This window comes from Macrobrachium nipponense, chromosome 24, assembly GCF_015104395.2.
Source record: "Macrobrachium nipponense isolate FS-2020 chromosome 24, ASM1510439v2, whole genome shotgun sequence".
NCBI classification, from domain to species: Eukaryota; Metazoa; Arthropoda; class Malacostraca; order Decapoda; family Palaemonidae; genus Macrobrachium; species Macrobrachium nipponense.
The window spans coordinates 29,757,466-29,779,965 of record NC_061091.1 but is presented as its reverse complement, the minus strand read 5'-3'; the positions used below and the strand labels follow the sequence as shown (position 1 = coordinate 29,779,965).

Here is a 22,500-nt window from a genome sequence, read left to right as displayed (position 1 = left end):
TGACTTGGTTAAAGATCTGTATACATACTCACGAGAAATGTTTTTACTGTGGAGGCAAAATGGTAGCCCCAGGGAAGGGCACACTGCATTGCTAATGAGACAGGCGAGAGCGCAGTTCAAACTTGCTCTTAAGCACTGCAGGTTATATGAAAAACAACTAAGAGCCGATGCATTGTCTAGAAACTTAGAATCTGGTGATTATCCTCGTCTTTGGAAAGATATCCAGTCTTTAAATCCCAAAACTAAAAAGCTATCACAGAGAGTAGGGGAAGCAGTCGGAGACGAAGCTATTGCAAGTATGTGGGGCTATCACTTCAACAATATCCTGAATTACATAAATGATCAAGATTCCCGAAGGGATGTAGATAACCTCCTTACTGACAACATTCAATTTCATTTTGCAGACCGTTTTACGCCAGGTAACATCAGCGATGCCATAAACAGCCTACCTAATAATAAATCGCCCGGCTGTGATGGTCTTCCTGCAGAGGCCTTCAAACTCTGCCATCCGATAATTTACATTTTGCTAGCTGCCCTATTCAATGCGTGCATAATTCATCCGGTTTCTTCCAGACTCCCTACTCTTAGTTCACTTGATACCATTAATCAAAAACAAGCTAAAGGATGCAGCTGACCCTGGCAACTACCGGCCGATTGCAATCACAACGATCGCATCGAAGATACTTGAGTCTGTTCTTCTAGTGACTTCTCCCCTTTCTACACACCACTGACAACCAGTTCGGGTTTAAAGCAAACCACTCAACCGACACCTGCATCTACATACTGAAAGAATTGCTGAACTACTACCTATCATCAGCCTCTCCTGTTTTCCTTTGTTTTGTGAGAAAAGCATTTGACAGAGTAAACTACCTGAAGCTCTTCCTGAAGCTGCATAAAAGGGGCACACCCCTATATCTAATTGGCATTTTACATTGCTGGTTCTCCACACAGCAATTCTGTGTCAAATGGGGAAACGTATTATCTTACACCTTCGGCTCCCTAAACGGGCTTCGGCAAGGGGGCATTCTCTCTCCATACCTGTTTAATACGTACACAGATGCCTTGAACGTCAAACTGAACTCGCTCCCAATCGGATGCACTGTCAATGAAACAACTATAAACAACCTCTGTTACGCCGACGATATGGTTCTGATTTCCCCATCAGTGCAAGGTCTCCAACGACTCATCGACACTTGCCGCCAATATGCAGAGGAATTTGATATAATCTACAACGAAACCAAGACCCAGTGCATGTCGCTGCTCCCGAGATCGCTTAAGCACATTGCAGAACCTCAAATTTTCCTCGGAAACCATCGGCTGGAATTTGTGCACGAATTTCCGTACTTGGGTCACATTATCACCGACGACCTAAAAGATACGGCAGACATTGAACAGAGGCGTCATAAACTATGTGCAGCGGGCAACATGATTGCAAGGAGGTTTGCCTTCTGTCACCGAGACGTGAAACTGCTGCTCTTCCGCTCGTACTGCTACAGTATCTATGGGTGTTCCCTCTGGACGAACTATACCCGAGAGACCATGCAACGCATCACTGTTGTGCACAATGACATTCTGAGACGCCTCACAAACACTCCCCGCTACCACTCCGCCACACAGATGTTCATAGAAAACCACCTGGACAATTTAAAAATCATTGTTAGGCGAACAATGTCCAGTCTGGTAACCCGAGTGAGAAACAGCAGCAACTCGCTCATACAAAGCATCCTAAGGAGTGAAGCAAGAAGAAAATCAAAATTGTGGGAAAGATGGGAAAATGAGGCCTTTGTCCCCTAAAGGACTTAATCTCTGCATTGGCAAGATGTCATCTGCAGTTTTTGTCATTATTACATTTATTGCTGATATTTTAATTTTTCATTATTACTGTGATTACTATCAAGTTAAAGTTTGAGTTATATAATATATGCACCATCTGTTATTACTCTCAATGCATATTTTTTTTTTTTCTCACCAATATTACTACTGTTATTACCAGTATGATGATTACTAGCTTTTATGCTACCTCAGCTACCTTGTGGATAAGTGCCGATTATTCATTTTCTTTTTCTATTTTATCATGTCACATGTATCTAGATTGTGTTTGCTACTGTCTGTATTTTGTATAATCAATGTATATGGCCCCGAGCCGAAATAAAGCATATTATTATTATTATTATTATAATAGAAAAAATAAATTAGCAAAGTAATAAATAAAGACTTAATGAAACAATAAAGTGTTTTGCAAAAACTCCATTTGTCCTTAGTACTGTACTTTTGCAAGTTCCTAGTTATTACTTGTGCTCTTCCTCCTGAAAGCATGCATGGCCAATTGCACATAGTAAAACATGGGAGATGAAAATTATCAAAATGATAGTGAACCAAATGGACTCGAAGTTTTACTGAAGCCTTTTTTATGGAGCTTTTTTTTTTTTTTTTTTCTTTTGAAGCCATACTAATATTATGTCATTAATTTCTTCTTTTTCTACAGAAGTGGAATTCGACCTCTCCGCTGTCAAAAAGAAAAGCACTTCCAGGGCCTCGTCATTTGTGCGAGCAGATTCCGTCAATGAGCGATATGCAAGGTAGACTTTGCAACAATTAATATTCATTTTTAATTTTGTCATATTTTAGCTATCTGATGGCATGTAATTTGAGCCAAAAGCCAAGCGCTGGAGCCTATGAGGTCATTCAGTGCTGAAAGGGAAATTGAGAGTAAAAATTTTTTAATGGTGGCAACATGAGGAAAACCTTACAGTTGCACCATAAAACAGTAGTCAGCAGAGGGTGGATAGTAAGATGGAAGAGATTATGAACAGAGGTACAATAAAAGGAATGAAAGGGGTTGCAGTGAGGGGCTCAGGGGATGCTGCAAAGAACCTTCAGGAATGCCTACAGTGCACTAATAGCAGTATCCCCTTATGGGGTAGCTGTGTGTGATGCTACTGTATAAACATGAATATTCCTTTTGTGCTAAGTGCTACTATCTCAAAACTAAATAGGCCATTTTAGTACAGTAATGTGAAAAAAAGTACAGTATTCTACTGTTTTTGAAAACAGATGAATTGTATTATGATTATTATCATTACTCAAGTAGGTTGGTCCTGGTTGGAGAACTGTAAAAACCTTTTCAGTTACAGTAATACTTTGAACTTATGCATGGTTAGGCTTCAGAACCCCTCGCGGATTCGCGCATGTTTGGTAGTCAATGAAAATACTAATAAATGCTTATTTCTAGATTTTAAACACTAAATATGACCCTAATCATGTTCCTAAAGTATTAAGCCAACTTTTAAATCAAATTGAAGTTACTGTAATTTCATTTAAAAGTTAGCTTAGTACATACACTTAAAAAAGAAACAGTATGTAAATGGTTGACGTAAGAATAGAGTACAGTATCGTAATGTGTTACTTCTTTTACCAAACTATAGTCATTCCAAAATTAAATGAGCTCTCTGGCAGGGCTGTTTGTGTCCTCCCCGAGCGAGTTTATCTCTGCAAGGTTGCCAAATCTTTAACAATAACAGATAGGTAAAACAATTTTTTCCATTACAGAGATCAAATATTATCTTTTTCGTTACGCAGAATTCTAAGTCCATTACATAGGTTCACAAGTGATAACATTTTTTTTATGCAATAACAAGAAACAGAATCATATTTTCTATCAATATGGCATATCATTTTGGTGCTGTTGCCAATATTTGAAACTGCTCCACGTACATTTAAATCAAAAGATTGATAGCTTAGATTCTCTCCAGGGGCCACTTTCGGTGGTCACGGTATATGTCTGGAGGCATTTTCCCTTTCTACAATTATCTTGATTCTTAATATCATAGGTAAAGAATAAATTGGTAACCGAGGAAATATGAAATAAAGCATAAGATAAAGTAAGTTGGACGATTGAGAAAATGAACAATCATATACAAACAGATCTCTCTCTCTCTCTTACAAAGTAATTGATTGGAAACATCTAATTATGTAATAATGGTAAATGTATATCTACAAGTACTGACAAAATAGTTAAGATGGACATAAGTTAAAATAAAAAAAAACCTGTAAGATTTATAAGAGAGAGAGAGAGAGAGAGAGAGAGAGAGAGAGAGAGAGAGAGAGAGAGAGAGAGAGCAGGGTGGAATAGGAAGAAGATTAACATACCTGGAAATGAAATGCCCCTATAATCTTATAAGTAATTATAGCCTCAGCGTTTGTCTCAAAGACATTCAAAGGTCTGTCACACATGTGTCAAGTTGTTTTTATAGAATTGGCAAGAAGGCAGATAGATCATTAAGTTAAGTACAACTCAGTTTAACCAGACCACTAGGGGTGGCCTCAAGGATTAGGTATATTTTGTGGCTAGGAACCACTTGGTTACCTAGCGACTGGACCTACAGCTTATTGCGGGATCCTAACCACATTATATCGAGAAATAAATTTCTGATCACCAGAAATAAATTCTTCTGGTTCCACATTGGCAGAGCAGAGAATTGAGCTCGCAACCACCAAATCAGTAGATTACCCTTTACCATGGTCTATTCAGAGCTCCATGGTGACCAGACTAATGTCAAAGAATTCTCGTAACTGGCCTTGTGGATAGGTATTGCATCGTAATGATAAATATTATAAGACGTGTTAAAGTATAAATGGACTTGGGATAAGAGGGCACTTTCTATTATCCTCAACGAATGCTAATACCCAGTTTACCTACATCAAAACCACAAGAAGAAATGGCTATGTATATACACACCATCATATTGTTTACATATGACCAAAATCCGACCAAGACACCGTTCCTTTCTGTTGGTCAATGCAGGATGGTCCCTGACCCAAATCCCATGTCTTTTGTCATGGAAGTGGGTGGGTTTTGAGGACTCAACAGCATCTAACAAAAATAGGTTTCTCCTACATCAAAACCTATTTTTTGATAGTGTAGTCGCTGTCTCGTCCCCAAAGGAGCTTTACAAAGAAATTGACAGGTGACAAAAAGCTCTTGATTTTAATCCTGACAGTCCAAAAACATTTTTGGTCCAGGGTCAAGCCACTAGTTTCAGGGCCCCATTCTTTATTATGAATACATTTAGGTTTGGTAGCAAAGGACAAGAAACTAAGTGTGAACTCACGTTTTTTAGAGTGAAGTTCTGTGGTGACGTAACTAAGCATGCTGGGTATGGATGCAGTATTGTCAAACCTTCCTTAACAATAGTTAGCATACCAGCCTGTTAGGAAGACCCATTATGGAGGAGTTATGGAGTACCATTTGACAAAGTCTGTGTGTGTGTGTGTGAGAGAGAGAGAGAGAGAGGGTAGTTGGTGGTTGGATGGTTAATGACTGAATTGGCTGTTGGTGAGTTCTGGGTTGTCTGCTGGTGCTGTTGGAGTTTAGAGTTCTGTGTTATGAGTTAGTTTTTGGTGAGTCTTTAGTCAGAAGCTGTGAGAGTCAGTGGTGTCGGCAGCAGTCTGTTGAAGGCATTGAAGGTCATTCAGGTAGTGTGTTATTGGTTTGTTGCTGATTGTTGTTGGGTTTGATATTAGTAGTTGCTTAGAGTTGTTGTGCCCATGTTGGATTTGTTGTGCTTGTGAGTTTTGTTGAGTTATTTGTGAGTTGTTGTGGTTGAGGGTTGTTGTTGGGGAGCTGTTGTGGTTTCTTGGTGTGGTTGTGAGTTGTTGAGGGTTGTTGTTGGTGAGCTGTTGTGATCCCTTGGTGTTGTTGATGGGTGTGTGTGTTGCCTTTTTTGTGTTGGTGGTTGTTTGTGCAGTGGTCTTGGGTTGTGGTTGTGTTTCTTTTTTTGTTGTTGTGTTGTTGAGTTGTGGTCCTTGGTTGTTGTCTTGTTGGGTTGTGGGTTGTGGTTCTTGGTTTTTGTCTTGCAGTTTGTGGTTTCTGTGATCTTGACCAGCAGACAGCACAGCATAGCCCGGAGTATCTGGAATTGACAAGTATATGTGTTTGTGTTTATTTTCTGTGTAGGTATAGGTCAATTGTCCTGAGTATATTCTGTAGTGTAAAGAGGAAAGTGACTGAGGGTGAGTTTGGCAGCGGGATTGATTAAGTTTATGTGGGGGGGGAGGGGAGAGGGGATTTTGCCTGCTTGTATTTTGAGCTGATCCCGCCACACCGTGGTTTGCCGCTGTAGCGCCTATGGCTCAAGACTATTGATACAGAATATAGTCGAACTTGTTCAAGTTCGTGGCAAGTGTTGCTAGTGTAGGAAAAAACGGATCTTTTGGGATGTTTGCCATGACCTCTAGGTAAAACCTTCTGGGCATAATATTTTGTCTGCAATTCTAGTTTACTTAGAATAGGAGATTTCCTTCTTAAAGAAATCCCATTCTTGGCCAGAAATGACAGGCCAGAGGACAAAAATAATTTATCATCAGTGTGATGCATTGTCCTCGTCTGAGAGAGCCCAGTTTGCTAATAAGCATACCTGATGCTAATGCAATCAAGGAGAACACATACTGCAGCTTGTGAGTTGTGGTTGTATCAGGTCCACTGAATTGAGTGGCTGATCAAAGTCTAAGCACATTGTTCAGGGACCAAGTGATTGAAACCCTTCTAGAGTGGATCTTTGTAGTGCAAAGGACCGCAGAAGGAGTGTGAAAACTAATACGTATACGTATTAGAGTCAAATCACGAAAACGTAAAACAATGGTTCCGTTAATGCTGCCTTGTATTCCATAATTTTTGTAACTGCAAGGCATTTGTCTTCAAAAAGGGATGAGAAATTTTTAAATTGTTTCCCTAGAATTTTTGACTGGGCTCTCGGTATGGATACTGGTATTGCCAGATATATGATGTCTATAAGTTTTGCATTAGGTACCTAGCAATGTTGGGCGAGTAATTTTCACAGTGAAGATATTTAAGCAAATCCACCCGTGAAGGGTCTTGGCTTAGTAAGAAGGATCCTTAAATGACTTTTCCTCCTACTGACTGGGATAAAACAGTGGACAGTTTTGGAATTTATCTCTTCGTCCATTGTTAAAGTAATAGGAACCAATGCCTGTTTGGCCAGTTTGGGGCTATAGCTTGTTCCACACCTCAAAATTTGGATTAATGGAGGAAAAGGGTATATCGTCCTTCCAGTCTTGTAGGAAGGCATCTCTTGCTGTTGCTTGCCTAGAATTTTGTGATGCTCATATGTGGCGAACAGGTCCACTTCCATTTGTGGAAGCATATTGGCTATTTTCTGAAAGAGTGGTCATCTAACCCCACTCTGTAGAGGCTGTCAATTTCCTTGATAGGGGGTCTTATTATTACATTGACAGACCATGCAGGGTGAATTGCAGACAAGCACCACTTCTTTTCTTGCCCCATCTGGAGGTTTGAACTTTTTGAGAGACAAAAAGACAGCCATCAACTCCAGGAAACTGATACGACAATTCCTCAGAGTAGCTGAACACCTCCCTGCAAACCTGACAGTCCTCCCAACCTGTCATCAAGGTACCTGTGTGTATTGTCATTCATACAGACTAAGGAGTCAGGGTGACCTGTATCGCCAGAGATTCCTTCTGGGATCAAGGCTGAAGTATCTCCTTAGAGGACAAAACAGCAACTACACTATCAAAAAACAGATTGTATTTCATATGAAATGTAATGAAGTACAGTATATATAGAAAAATGCAGCAAGACTAGGTGAATAACTGTTTGAATGGATCATGAAACTTAGACTATAAAAGTGAAAATGTGGGGAAGCCCAATGGTTACACTAAAAAAACAATAGCTAGAGAAGTCAGACAATATGAAGGTAGAAAGGAAGTAAGAATGGATGTAAAGTAAGAGCCTAAAAATGCAGTTGCAACTAGTGGCCCAAAGGTGTAAACAACCTTTAGTAATGCCTATGGCACCACATGGGGTCCACTGACAGCAATAACCTCTTCCCCATGAGTGCCAGATTCAATGTTATATATTGCTTTCATTATAGTATTGAAATTGTTTTATACTGTAGAAATCATTTTGGTATTTTTAATGATATTGTTTGAAAGCATGACAGTTGTATATTTGAAAACCAACTGGAGCACCTCAGCTTAACAGATGCTTTGTTAACAGATGCTTTGGGGGTCTGGTTTTCTGATAAGTAACAAAGTCTGATAGGTAACAAAGACCCTATATTATAGCCTGCACTTCCAAATGTATCATAGCAAGAATGGTAGCATAGAAAAAAATCATAATAATATAACTGCTAATATCAGTACAGAAGTTTGTTAAGTTGAAGTCCTTTAAGTAGACTTATCAACAAGGAATGAGCAAGAGATGATTCTGAAACAAATAGCAGACAGGTGTGGTTTTATCATATTTTCATCTCTACTTTTCATAGAATTTTATTGGACTTTATTTATCTTGTATGTATTACTGTTTAGAGTACTCACAAGTTCTGAGAGTACCATACAGTATTGTTCAACTGCATGCATACAGATTGGAAGACTTTTTATTGATGTGAAAATACTGTGTTTAATGAAACTATTTTTTTCTCCCCAATGACAGAGTTGGAGATACCAGCAGTGCCAAAAAATACACCCTTCCCTTACTTCAGTTGACTGAAGATGGGGACTTGGAAGCTTTAAAGCAATTACTAAAACTTGGCGATGATGTAAACCAAGAAGACGAAGAGACTGGGTATACGGCCCTACACATAGCCTGCAAAAATAACAGTTATGACATCGCTAACCTTCTGTTGAATGAAGGGGCCAACTGTAATGCCCAAGATAAAGTAGACCAGACCCCACTACATCTTGTCGTTAAGAAGGATCACCAACTGTGCTGCCAGATTCTTCTGGGTAACGAAAAGTTGAAGATTAATACATACAACAAAACTCACGATACTGCCCTCCACCTAGCAGCTAAAGAAGGCAGGCACGACATATGTAGGATGCTACTGGGGCATCAAGATGCGAAAGTGAACGTCAAAAACAAGAAAGGCATTACTCCCTTGCATTACGCTGCCCAAGAAAATCAGAGAGACATACTCGAATTGCTCCTTACCAGTAATGCTGACTGGAAGTGTAAGGATAGTCATTCTTATTTGGCGCTGCACTACGCAGCTCAGAAAGGATTTCAGGAATGCTGTAGAGTTTTGATTAACAACATAAGTACAGCTGACAGAGAAAAACAGCTTAAAACACCCTTAAAAGATGGCAAGACTCCTTTAATGTTAGCTGCCAAAGGGGGTCATCATAAGTGCTGTGAAATAATGGGATTTGTAAACATTAAAGCCACAGACAAAGACTGGAACACTGCCCTTCACTTTGCAGCTCAAGGAGGGTATGACTATACCGTCACTCAGCTGTTAGAGGCAGGTGCTGATCTAAATGCTCAAAATAAGAAAGGAAGTGCACCTGTTCTTGAAGCAGCTGGAAAGAAGAAATTTGGATGCTTGAAGATCCTCGCAGAAAAGGGTGCAACTTTAAACGTTTCCGATAAGCAAGGCAAAAATGTATTACATTATGCTGCTGAAAAGAATGCTGTTGAAACTTTAAAGTTTCTTATGTCTTTCCCAGTTCTTATAACAATAATCGATAAGAAGGACAACAATAACTGTTCACCTCTGCATCTTGCTATCAAGAAGGAGGCAGACGACTGTGCACTTCTGTTGCTGGACATGGGTGCCTCACCTGTTGAGCCTTGCTCGGGAGGATTGACTCCACTTCACCTCGCAGCTGATAAGGGCAGTACGAGTGTTTGTGAAGTCCTTCTCGCCAAGAAGGAGGTTCAGGTCAGCCAGGAAAATGATGATAAGGCTACACCCCTGCACATGGCAGCTTTCCATGGGTCAACGGACGTTTGCCAGATGCTGATTCGCAGGGGAGCCCGTATTACAGCAGTTGATGACAAGGGAAGAACTGCGCTGCATGTTGCCTCTGCAGAGGGTCACCCAAATGTTGTTAAATACCTGTCCAAAAAGGGACTTCCTCTGAAGGTGAAAGATGATACGGGTTCTGGCGCTCTCCATCTGGCAGCTTCTAAAGGTTCTCTCGCATGTTGCGAAGTTCTTGTGTCTTCTGCAAAGGCATCTTGCTGGGAACTAGATCAGAACGGGAACTTGCCACTGGATAGAGCTTTTAAAGAGAACAACCACCAGGTGAGCGAAGAGGATCTCGAAAAACATGATCAGGTTTTCAAATTTCTTCTTATGAATTTGTGCTACAAAGCCAACCCAGAAAGACATCTTCGCATACACAAATATATGCATAAAGCTCTTGAAGATGGAAGAGTGTAAGTTATCATTCAGTTTTGTTCTTGCTCAAATAATTAAAACTAAGTATAAAACTTCTGAATATGGAAGCAAAATATGGACATAAATTTGGAAGAGTTATCATTGTATTCTGCGGGTAATGTGGTGGTATTACTAATTATTCAATTTTTATGCCTTTTCCTCAGTGTAATCATTGAAGCCATAGTAGACAGCTGTTGGTGGGAAGCTGGCATTTCAGGGGAGAATGGACACCAGTGCCAGAACTTTCGTGACCTTATCAAGGACCATCCTTGCATTGCACTTAAGCTCCAGAACAAGTGTATCACATGTTGCAAGGAAAACGGTTCCAATGTTATCTATGACTTCAGACTCTTCGAAGACAATTATTACATTCCATCAGGTGAGATTGTGGTTGAATTATGTTATGCAGTAAAAGTGCCTCTCTGTCGAACTTCTCACTTTCAGAGGTTCTTTATTCCTTACACTGTTGGAGTGTGAAACAGACTACTTGAGGATGTAAAATTGGAACCTCAAAAGTTCAAGCAAAGATGCAACGCATTAATGCCTTACGGCAATTCACCTTGTATTTTATAATTTACTAAATTTGTCAATGTATTAGTATTTCTTTTCTAATAACTTTCCTATTTCACATTACTCTCGGTTACATCTCTCAAATGAACACCATAGCTATTCTTTGGAAACTTTAATTTCAAATCAATGGCCCCTGTGGGCTTGTTCCATATGAATAGGGGTTTATCTTCTGAATAATAATAATAATAATAATAATAATAATAATAATAATAATAATAATAATAATAATAAAATGCATAAAGTTATACCATTCAGCCATGAGGCCTTGTTTGTGGTTGATTTTTATGTAACTTAGAGTTTAAAGCCGATAGGAATTCTTGTCACATGCATTGAGGATATGCGACGCTGTTTTTGAAAATAATAAAGATAACATGAATCCAGTCGTGTATCTTTTTCTTCTTAGGTTGGTTAACATTGTCACTTCATTGCAATGATAGGTATGCATGTACTTTTTCATGTTTAAAAAGGTACTTGTCCCATAATATCGACACACAGTACATGAATAAGTTACTATGCACATGTACAGGGTGACAGCATAACTTGCTTAGGTGCTGTTTTTAAATTGTATCTATAAGGTGCCTTGAAAACTTTCATCAAATGACTACTGTATTTTCTGCATTGTTTTGGAGAGATTTGTACTACTATATACTATTGATTGATTGATTAATTAGTACTTGCTGGCTGAGAGGCACCCACAAGGAACCTGAAAGCTTACCAAAAGATATTTCTGTTTATTTACATGCAAATAATTTACAACAACAGAACGCAACACTTGTAGCAATGTACTACTGATTTGTTTTATTTTTCTGATTTTTACAGGAGTTGATCCTCTCGCCAAGAGTCCATTTGATCCCGAAACACATCAGGTTCTGACCAAAGCCAAAGCATTTGTAGAAGATGGTCTAAAGTGGAAAGAGAAGCATCCATTAACTCTGATGATAGCCCACCAGCGTCATCAGTTGCTGCATCACCCTTTAGTGAGGACGTGGCTTTGGCGGAAGTGGAGTTCATACATTTACATCATATTCTTGATTCGTTTCTTGATTGAAATCTTGTTTGCCATCTTCCTAACCTGTTTCATGGGCATTGCAGAGTAAGTAATCATAGATTTTTTTAGCGGTTGCTCTTTTATATGATGGTGTCAATTATTTTGAAAAGAAATTTTACATTTCCTATATACAGACTATTGCTTTAAAAGGAATAACTCCCTCTTTCTCTTCCAGCTCACTAGTGTGTAGAAAGAATTAAATACCAGTAGGAAACAATTTTGATTTGCAATTTTCTCTGATTGCTATAACTGACAAAAAAGTAATTCATAATGCTATGGTTTATGTACCTGTGAAACTTCGAAATTACCATAATTCTTTATTAAACTCTATGACTTTTTATTAATTTGTATTAAAGTAATTCTTTGCATATTAAAAATCTGTCATCTGTCCATCAATCAGATACAGTAGTATGCATACAGTACTTCTGTACATACTAAATGTCTATTTGTTGCATCCATCATTATCTCTTAATTGCAGCAATTGGATGCATGTTGAAGCAAAGTGTAACCTGCCTTCAAATGGTACCACCATCAAGAAAGACTTCTGTGGCATAGCAGACTATTTATCATCAAATTTGTCACAGAATAATGACAGCAGTTTTGGAAATGCAACTGAGGATCCGTCTCCCTTACCTCTATTCAGTGACCTAGATGATGACAAACTACTGTGCGTGGAAAATTACATGGCTGCTGTTAGCATGAAACGTGTATTGTGGTCTGGCTTACTAGCCCTGACTTCAGTCCTCATTTTGCTAGAACTTAATTTTGTCATTAGGGTAAGTAAAGCACTTTGATAATTTTGTATGCCTTTGCAAGTCATGCTACAATGCATTAAAATTTTGTATGCTTTTTCTTTATAGAGGAATGACTGCTAAGTTCAACTTTTATTATACAGTACATGGACATTAATGACTTCTAGTACAGATGATCTGATATATAATTTTCTTGAGCCTCTAATGATACTTTTTTGTATATAAATACTCAGAGCTAGATTAAACATAAAATGTCAAGTGTACAGTATATACTTCATCCCTCATAAAAATTAAGATTGCCATTTATTATATCAAAGGCCTCCTTCTGACATTCTTAAATCTATTAATTTTTCTGTAGGAGGGCTATGCCTTTTATACTTGTTTGTTTCTCCATTGTTTATTTTTTACAGTAATTGCAAAGTTTGTTGAATGTATTGTTATAAATGCTGTAAGTCAGATGTCAGGAAGTCCATGCAACAAATTAAAACTGCTTTTCCCAAGTCTGGATATTTGTTTATTACAGACATAAAACTGAGAATAGCCAAAAATCAAGAGAACAAAAGCAAGAAATGATAATACTGTACCTTGTAAAATGTTGGTATTATTTTTTTTCCATGTTCTCTTCATTTCTCTTTCTAGTTTTGCTCCCCCAACAGCCACTGAACTCTTAACACCCACTTATGATTTTAACATGTAAAGCATCCATCCTACTTATTCTTTCTTAAATTTTAGGAATTGTTTCTCTTTCCTTTTTTGGGGAAGGTGGTCTCTTCACAATGGGCTTATATGACATCTCTCTGACTGCAATCATTTGTTAGCTACCTGTAAAGGAGCAAACTCAGAAAGGAGCAATTCTGGAGGAGGGTTACAGAGTATTCCTTTTCCATGTCTGATTTTCAAAGACAGTGAGATAGTCATGGGAATCTATTTACAAATGTCTTGAACTTAAGTAAATGGGATTACTCATAGGGTGAGTCATGCCAAACTCCTGTCATAAACCTTACCAGTAATTAGCTAGTCTGCTACTGGTATCTGGTATTGTTAACTATTTGAGCTGTGTTTTTGCCATAATATAACTTATGTATATGCATCAGTCATCATTTATCATATAGTAGACATCAGAACAACTACGATCTCTAGTCTTCACCAACCTTCATTGAGTCATATGAACTATGTATATAAAACATCAGTTGTACTGATATGTGAATATATGTGGCCTTTTTAAAAATTTTGATACAGGATAGTATACCACATCAATTATAATTTCATGCTCAAATGCTCACATTGCTGTTCAGTTTGCAATTTGGGAATCCTAAAAAACCTCTTTTTCTGTGCTCCCTCTCAATCTCTGCATCCTTATAGGTCTCTGTAGGATTTATGGATGGCTGCACCACCAGGCTGTTATGAAAGTAGCCTTTAATTTAGTTCAATGATACTGTTCATTTGCATCAACTCAGGCAAGAATGTCAGTGGAAAAGTGTGGTTTTATTGCTATGAAATTTAAAAATGAAAGAACTTAGTATTTCCCATTGTTTTATGATGGATCATATAATGATTCTATCCAAATTTTGTTCCAGTTAAGAAAACTTTACTTCTTACAACCAGACCACTATCTGCAAGACATCAGAATCATTTTTACCTTGGCTGTATTGATTCCTGCTGGAATGTGCGAGTTCCATTACGTCATTTTGAAGGCAAGTAGTTCGGAAAAAAATCACATAATTATATAAGCTTTTTTTTAACATCTTTTACTATGTATTATGGAGAATTAAGTGGTTGTTGCTATGCACTGTGTGCTAAATGTACACGAGTACGTTTCACTGAGAATACAGTAAACTGAATTCATCGATATACTTAGACCCCACAGATTTACATTCTGCATCTTTGGGCTGTTCATGAATGGTACTAAAACTCTGGATACTGCTGTAAAAGTGTTGAGAAATGCCTCTTTCAGCACTGAAAGGGAAATTGAGAGATAAAAGGGTTTTAAGGGTGTAACAGGAGGAAAACCTCACAGTGGCACCATAAAACAATTGGTAGGAGAGGATAGAAAGTAAGATGGAAGAGAGTTTGAATGGATGTACAGTAACGGGAACGAAAGGGGTTGTGGCAAGGGGACAAAGGGATGCTGCCAAGAACCTTAATTTATGCCTACAGTGCACTGCGTAAGGTGCACTAATATCTTTACCTCCTTGTTGGAAATGGATACTGAACCTCAAAGCATCATCTATTCAGTCTTTAGTAATTTGCTTGTCTCAAGGCAGTTGCTAGCTCATGTAGCAGAAATATAATTTCATGTCAATTTTTATTGTGAAAACTGTTATAACCTTACAGTGTCTCTATATAACTATTTTATTTACTTTCAGGTTGAAAACTGGCAGAGTGGCATTGTAGCACTTCTCTTGACATGGCTACACCTCATCAACACCATGAACGAACTCCCAGCCTTCTCTGTGTTCATGCCAGTGACATCCAGCTTCATCAAGAGTTTCTTTAAAGTCATTTTCTATATCATCATGATCATATTTGTCTTTGCCTTCACTTTCCACCTTCTCTTAAGAGACCAAAGTGCCTTCTCAACAGTGCCTCAGGCTATGGTCAAAACCATTGTATGGATGCTGGGAGATTTAGCATACGACGACACTTTTCTGCCAGAAGAACAAGCTCTTTACTACCCCATTATGGTGAATTTTCTTTTTGTCGTCTTTGTGACCATCCTCGGCGGCTTCATTGCAAATATGGTCATCACACAGCCGGCCAACAAGCTGGAGAATTTCCGTGACAAGGCGCTGTTCCACAGGGCTGCCAGCCGAACGAAACTTTTTCTCAAACTGGATATCTGTTTTCCTTTCTTCCGGAAGAGGAGGACAGTCGGGAGTTTTGTCGACAGTGAGTCTAAGAACATCAACTTTTTGCTGAAGAGGATTGTCATGTTGGATATCAAAGAAGAATTCAGGCCTGATCAAGAAGTCAGTCCACTTCAGCTGCAGTTAGAAGAATTTCATAAACAGTTTGCTGCACTGCAAATGCAGTTCCAGGAGCAGAGAGAAGAGGTGAAAGATCTCAAGCATCAGATAAACTTCTTAATTAAGATTTTAATTGAACAAAAACAGTCGTAAGAAATTTGTCAAAATCTGACAGTATGTATACTATGGAATTTCCCAACAATGCTGGAATTATGTCAGATACCTGAAGTTGCACTGCACAGATAAAACTCTCCACCAAAGTTCTAGTTACGTATTATGGACAATTAAAGTCTCAATGAAGGAGGCTGAATGGAAATGGAGTATAAAATTTAGGTCAATGGCCAAGCCCTTGGGCCTATGAGGTCATTCAGTGTTGAAAGGGAAATTAAGAGTAAGGTTGGAAAGGTGTAACAGGAGGAAAACCTCACAGTTGCACAGTGAAACAACTGTTAGGCAAGGGTGGAAATTGCGATGGAGGAAAGACAAGAAAGGAATTACAGTAAAGGGAATGAAATAGGTTGCAGCCCGGGGCTGTAGGGATGCTGCGTAACACCTTAAGTAATGCCTACAGTGTACTGTGTGAGGTGCATTGATGGTACTTCCCCCAACAAAGAATAAAGATAGCCAACAGTATCTCAGCAAGCACTGAGCTGGAACTTCATGCATCATAGTTTTAAGATTTTAAATTGTTTTATCCTAACTATTTTAAAAGGGCACAGTGATAAGTTTCATGTACATATAGTTAGTAAATGAAATGTGTTTTTTAAACATTTATTGTTGAGCTTGTGAATTTTTTTCATTTGTTTTTAAACAATGTGGTTTAGATGATTTCTTATACATTTATATGTATGACAGCTGTCAAGATTTAGCTTAATTAAACTATAACTAGGAATTTCTACAATGATTCTCATATTTATTGCCAGGATGAAGATTTTTATGTAAATGTTTCTTGTTACAAATTGTTCCTCCAACAGTTGAGAATTTTTTCACTCAATAAGAGACCAGAATTCACAGATTTAAAATGTCTTACATTAATTTTCCACTACAACAGAAAATTTTATAAGCAAGTTCTTACTTTTATCAGTCGCATAAGATTTGTTTTGGAGATGGATGCATTTCGAGACTTGATAAAACATTCCCATAAGGGGCTGTCTGTGTTTTGTATTTAAGGAAGCAAAAGAAAAATCACAGTTTTCAAAAAACCACATAAAAGAAATATCAGTTTAAAAAAAACACAAACTGGAGAGCATATATATTAAAGAAACCCACATAAAGCTTCAGAGCATCATGTACCCTCTCCAGTGTGAAGTCACTGAACAGGCAGCGTGACACTCTGAAACTTTATGGGGATTTCTTAAATATATTTTTTCTGTAATTTGTGGGTTTTTTCATGTTTCAAAGTTCAATACTGATCTTTTATAAAAATCACAAAATGTTTAATGATTAGCTTCTTTTGTGATTTGTATTGTTCTCCTATACTTTCCAAACAATTGAATAGTCTGTAAACCATCAAGTTTATTGAATGAGAACCTTTTTTTTTTTTTTTTTTTTTACGTTGCAGCATTTAAAAAACTACACTTTAGAATCGGTTTTGTTTGCCAAGATTATATGACCTGCTTGTTGCATTTCTTAACAGGATATATACTTTAAATTTATTTATCCAGAATATGCTTGTAGAATGATTTTAGAAGAATAAGTTTGTTAAATATACTGGAGTCCGACACAGTTGTTAATTTGTTTCATGTATTACCTGTTTGTTAGTTTTATTTTGAATGGAATTATGGTAGATGATACTTTATTAAGAAGCTGTTTTTGCTGATTTTCAGAACACACATTTGTTGGTGCTGTAAAATCATATTTCAAATACATGCTGCATATACACATGAATGTGAGGAAATACTGGATTTGACAGGTTAATGAAGAATGTACTCATGGTAGTAATAGTGGTTGAAGTAGAGACAGAAGTAGTATATACATACTCTATCTAGTTATATTCTCATCAAAGTTTGAACATGACTTTGTCAAATGGGAGAAAGTCAAATCTTGTAAGAAATCAGTCCTTAATGTAAAATGTAACCATGCCTGATACATAATCAGGATTCAGCAATCATTGTTTACTTGTCTTAAAGACTACTTTTCAGTTTAGTTGTCCGGAGTTTAAATCCCCACTCATTAGGTGCTCTGGAGTTTAAGCCCCAGTCAAGGCTTGATTGATTTCACTAGTCAAACATGACCTTACAGCCCTGTGAGATAGGGATGGAAGGTATTAGGAAGCCCATAGGCCTATCTGATGAGTCATCAACGGCTACTACCTGGTTCCCCATGCTCCTAGCATGAGTGGAGAGGGTGCTTCAGCACTGATCATATATGTTCAGTTTCTAGGGCATAGTAAGCTAGTGTAAGTTCCTTGCCTCTGCTGCTCATGAGCGACTTTTAATTATCACAGTCATGTACTGTTTATGTAGTAACAAGGTGGTACAAATTTTATAATTCAGTGCAATCAAGGAAGTACACTAATTAAACCCTTCTACTGTTGAAGCATTAAATCAGTTGTTCAACTGTCCCTTATCTCTTGCCAATGTCCTGACACCTTTCCCAGGCAAACTGACAATATATACTTATATGTATAAACAAATATGGTAATATTAGGCTTTAAAACAGTTAGTATGAGATCTGACAGTCAGCTGCCTATTGACAGTGTACCAGATAAGTTCAGTCCCCAGTATATTGGTTTGCATATGAGTATATGATTGGCATTGCACCAACATCTGATAAGGTGACTCATGATCAGAGATGATGGTGTTGAATGTGTTAAGAAACAAGTCTCACCTGTTCATTCCCTTTTTGAAGAATACTATATGGTGTCCCTCTTTAATAGTATAGATATGACTTGTTCTTTCTCCCCAAAACCTTCACGAGATGGTTTGCAAATTTGTTTCAGTACTTTTGATCTGTGGTCTCAAATCAAGACAGCTTGTTTGGCAACTTCTACAAAAACATTTCCAGTCTGAAGCGAGCAATCATTAACTTACTCTAATAGGAAGTAGGATGTCTGTGATTGGTGCAATGGAAGAAAATGCTATTGCTCTTTCTTTCTTTAAATCTTCAGCTGAAAACCCTGAAAATTGTTGTACAAGCAATTTCCCATGCTGCATGATGAGGCTCATGCATCTGTTAGCCAATACGTTATTACTGCAGTTGCTTGGGTACATGGTGAGCTCAGTGCTGGGAGCAGCGACCTTTTATGACCTACTCACAATGTCTTAATTGGACCAGCTATAAGATACACCTGTATTATGTTACAAGCTTTAATCAAAGTTCCAACTTCTATATTTAGTGCCTAACGTGCCTCAGGTGATAGATATCAGTTGTCCCTGAATTCCATATTTCTTAAAAGCATAAACATAAAAGCTATTTTGCACAGGTCTACCTCATAACACTACACTGAATTCATCTGACAGCAGAAGAATGAAGAACTATGTATTAATAATCATTTGTAGTTCATCCTCCTTTGTAACCACCTCTAATACTCCACTGATAGTTAACATCCATACTTTGTCAGTAACAGATGAGAAAATGTAGAATATGAGTATAAATTAGGCTGTCATCACAAATCTAGAGTCAGCTTTCCCATCATGGTGCATTGCTTTGACATATATAATACTAACATTGTATTGTTTAATATGGTGATTCCCTTAGCAATATGCTTTGCTATCATTGTGATTTATTCTTGCCCAGTGATTTTGACTGTGATGAAAATACACTCTATATAGAATATTATACACTGAAGAATATCAATATTGCTGTAAATATTTTGTGACTATTTGTCATAGGAATATGTGGATATTTTATAAGTAGGGAAAGTATGCTGTTACAATTGATAAACATTGTTTTTCTTCACTGATATTCACCAGAGTTTATTTTAAAGAGAATGTAAATTTTTATTGAACTGTTTCACTTTTTAATAAAGATATTCTTGTTTTGCTGTGTTTTCTTGTATTTGGATTAAGTAGAAGTTTTATGTGAATTTTATAAAAAAATAGGCCCACTTTCTCTTCAATAAATTTCTCTTTGGGGAACAGCACATTCCAAGATACCTGAAGGTTAAAATACCCTCAACTGAAATCATACTGGGGCTTACAATAATTATAAGGATATATATGTTTCAAAGCTGTACTTGATTTACCATCAAGTCAAGATGTCATAGTCTCATGACATTTGAATTATATTATAATTATTAAAATAATGAACCCTATTTATTAGGGATGTGCCCAAGTATTGGGATCAGTTAGTTTTTGTGGTATCGGTGAATTTCTGGCCAATACCAGCCGATGCTTTTGTCCTCAGTATAGGAATTTAAAACCCTTCTAGGCTTCCTAAAATGTACAGGCAGTTTACGATGGGGGTTCCATTCTGAGACTCGTCGTAAGACGGAACATCATCGAAAATCGTCAAAAATTCTAAGAAAAACTTACTTTTATTGCTTTGGTTGCATTGAAAACTATGTAAACTGCATTTTGTGTTTTTCATAAAAAAACACCTTCAAATATTGATTATTTGGCCTTTGTGGAGTCATATTTCTTCCATCGGATAGATACCGTAACCCAGGAACATGCGTTATAAACCTGGGAATAATTTATGAGGAATATAATTGAAAAGCGTCATAACCTCGGAATTTCGTAAGCCGAAACCATCATAAACTGGGGACTGCCTTAATTATTAACAAAGCCCACCAAACAAACTATACATAAGCATATCATTGTACATAGGTTCATTGTTTATCTTTTAAAAACAGATGGTATCTTAATACTGTACAGTGTATTTAACAATATATTATTGTAATTCTAATTTTAATTAACTATGGTTGCGTCTATCTCTATCAGCAATGAGTCATTGCCATTCTGTTGAAGTTGGGTACTATTTAAACAATATACAATAACCAGTAATATGGAGGTAATAGGTATCGGTATCGGCCAAAAATTTGGTATCGGTGCATCCCTACTATTTGTATGGAACAAGCACACAGTGGCCACTGAATTGAAATTCAAGCTTCCAACGAATATGGTATTCATTTGAAGGAAGTTAGAGAAGGCAATGGTAAATACAGAAAGAGATACAGCTATTAGGAAAGGAAAATTAAAATAACAAATAGACAAACTGCTTCAATGAATGTATTCTGCCAATATCAGAAAGGAAACACTGAATAACCAGAGAATGTATATGGGTAGTTCAGTAACATTCCTATGAATTCATTTACAAAGGAAATTAAAGAGAAAGGGAACTTCAAAAGTTTTCAAGCCAAGTTGCATTATATTCCATGAGATCTTTGCTTATGATTCTAATCTGTGACTCTCAAATGCAAACTCGCAATAAACGGAAAGTTTTGAACGAATAACTCTGCAAAACTTGGAGGAAAATTAATGTTCTCATTAGTTCAGTATGTGGAAAATGTTATGAAATTACCTCAATCTGTTCGTAGCATAGCCACGGAGCCTGAATTTTTAAAGAAGATTCTTATTACGTATAATAATTTTCCACCACGGCAAACTGCTTGGCTTTCTTGGTATTGCTGGTGTGTGTGTGTATAAGCATAATTTTTAAAGTAATATATACATACATACATACATACATACACACACACACACATATATATATATATATATATATATATATATATATATATATATATATGCGTATATATATATCTACATGTATCTTCATCGCTCTCTCTCTCTACATATATATATATAGATATATATATATATATATATATATATATATATATATATATATATATATATATATATATATATATATATATATATATAATCCATGTCGGTAATATCGTAAACAAAATATTCTAATAAAGGAATAAGGGCATACAGACAGAAAATTACTGATAAAGTCATAGAGAAAAACAACGAGGTGATAACGAACTTAGACACCAACTCTTCACCCGTACGAATTAATATGTTTAGCCCATACTGTAAAGGGCAAAGGCCTCTGGTCAGAAGCTGTTAGCGAGTTAGTCAATAGAAGTACTCAATAACAGCCGTTGAACAAAATGTATAGAAAAGTCGAACTTGAAACAATAATGGAAAAAGGTGAGCCCACACAGACGAAAAGGTTAGAAAAAGTTAAATCTATATATATAATTATAATAATATATATATATATATCTATGTATATATATAATATTATATTTAAAAATTTAAAATATATATATATTATATATCTATTAAATTATAATCTATTAGATATATGTATATAATATTTTATTATATATATATCGATAATATATATCTATTAGATATATTTATATATAATATTATAAAGATATAGAGCTTAATCTATATGTATGTATAGTATATATATATTACACATATATCTATCTATATTCTAGTATGTATGTATGTATTGTATATATATATATATATATTATAATATATATATATATATAATATATAATAGATATATATATATATATATATATATAATATTATATTATTAGTATATATATATATATATTACTATATATATATATATTTATAGATATATATATATATATATATAATATATATTAATATATATATATATATATATATATATTATATATATATATATATATAATATATATATATATATCTATATAATATATAATATCTATACTATATAATATCTATTTATATATATATATATCTATATAGATATCTATCTATTTCTATCTATATATATAATATCTATCTATATAGATATATATATATCTATTATATATATAATACTATATATATCTATATATGATAAATTAGTATATATATATATATTATTATATCTATCTATTAGATATATATATATATATATATATATATATATATATATATATCCTATATATATATAATATCTATATAGAAAATTCAAATATATAGGATATATATACATAGATATATATATCTATCTTATTATCC

At 36.1% G+C, this 22,500-nt stretch overlaps 1 protein-coding gene across 1 annotated transcript in view; it reads left to right on the top strand.

The window, feature by feature from the left end:
* The window catches only part of LOC135205543 (transient receptor potential cation channel subfamily A member 1-like), a 28,745-nt gene extending 9,228 nt beyond the window's left edge, over positions 1-19,517 (top strand). The window contains exons 3-9 of the mRNA XM_064236302.1: positions 2,486-2,579; positions 8,471-10,198; positions 10,364-10,578; positions 11,589-11,862; positions 12,296-12,593; positions 14,147-14,263; positions 14,936-19,517. Coding sequence (XP_064092372.1) covers positions 2,486-2,579; positions 8,471-10,198; positions 10,364-10,578; positions 11,589-11,862; positions 12,296-12,593; positions 14,147-14,263; positions 14,936-15,688 — 3,479 coding nt within the window. The 3' untranslated portion in view covers positions 15,689-19,517. The remainder of the gene's footprint in view (positions 1-2,485; positions 2,580-8,470; positions 10,199-10,363; positions 10,579-11,588; positions 11,863-12,295; positions 12,594-14,146; positions 14,264-14,935) is intronic.
* Positions 19,518-22,500: the final 2,983 nt, after the last annotated feature.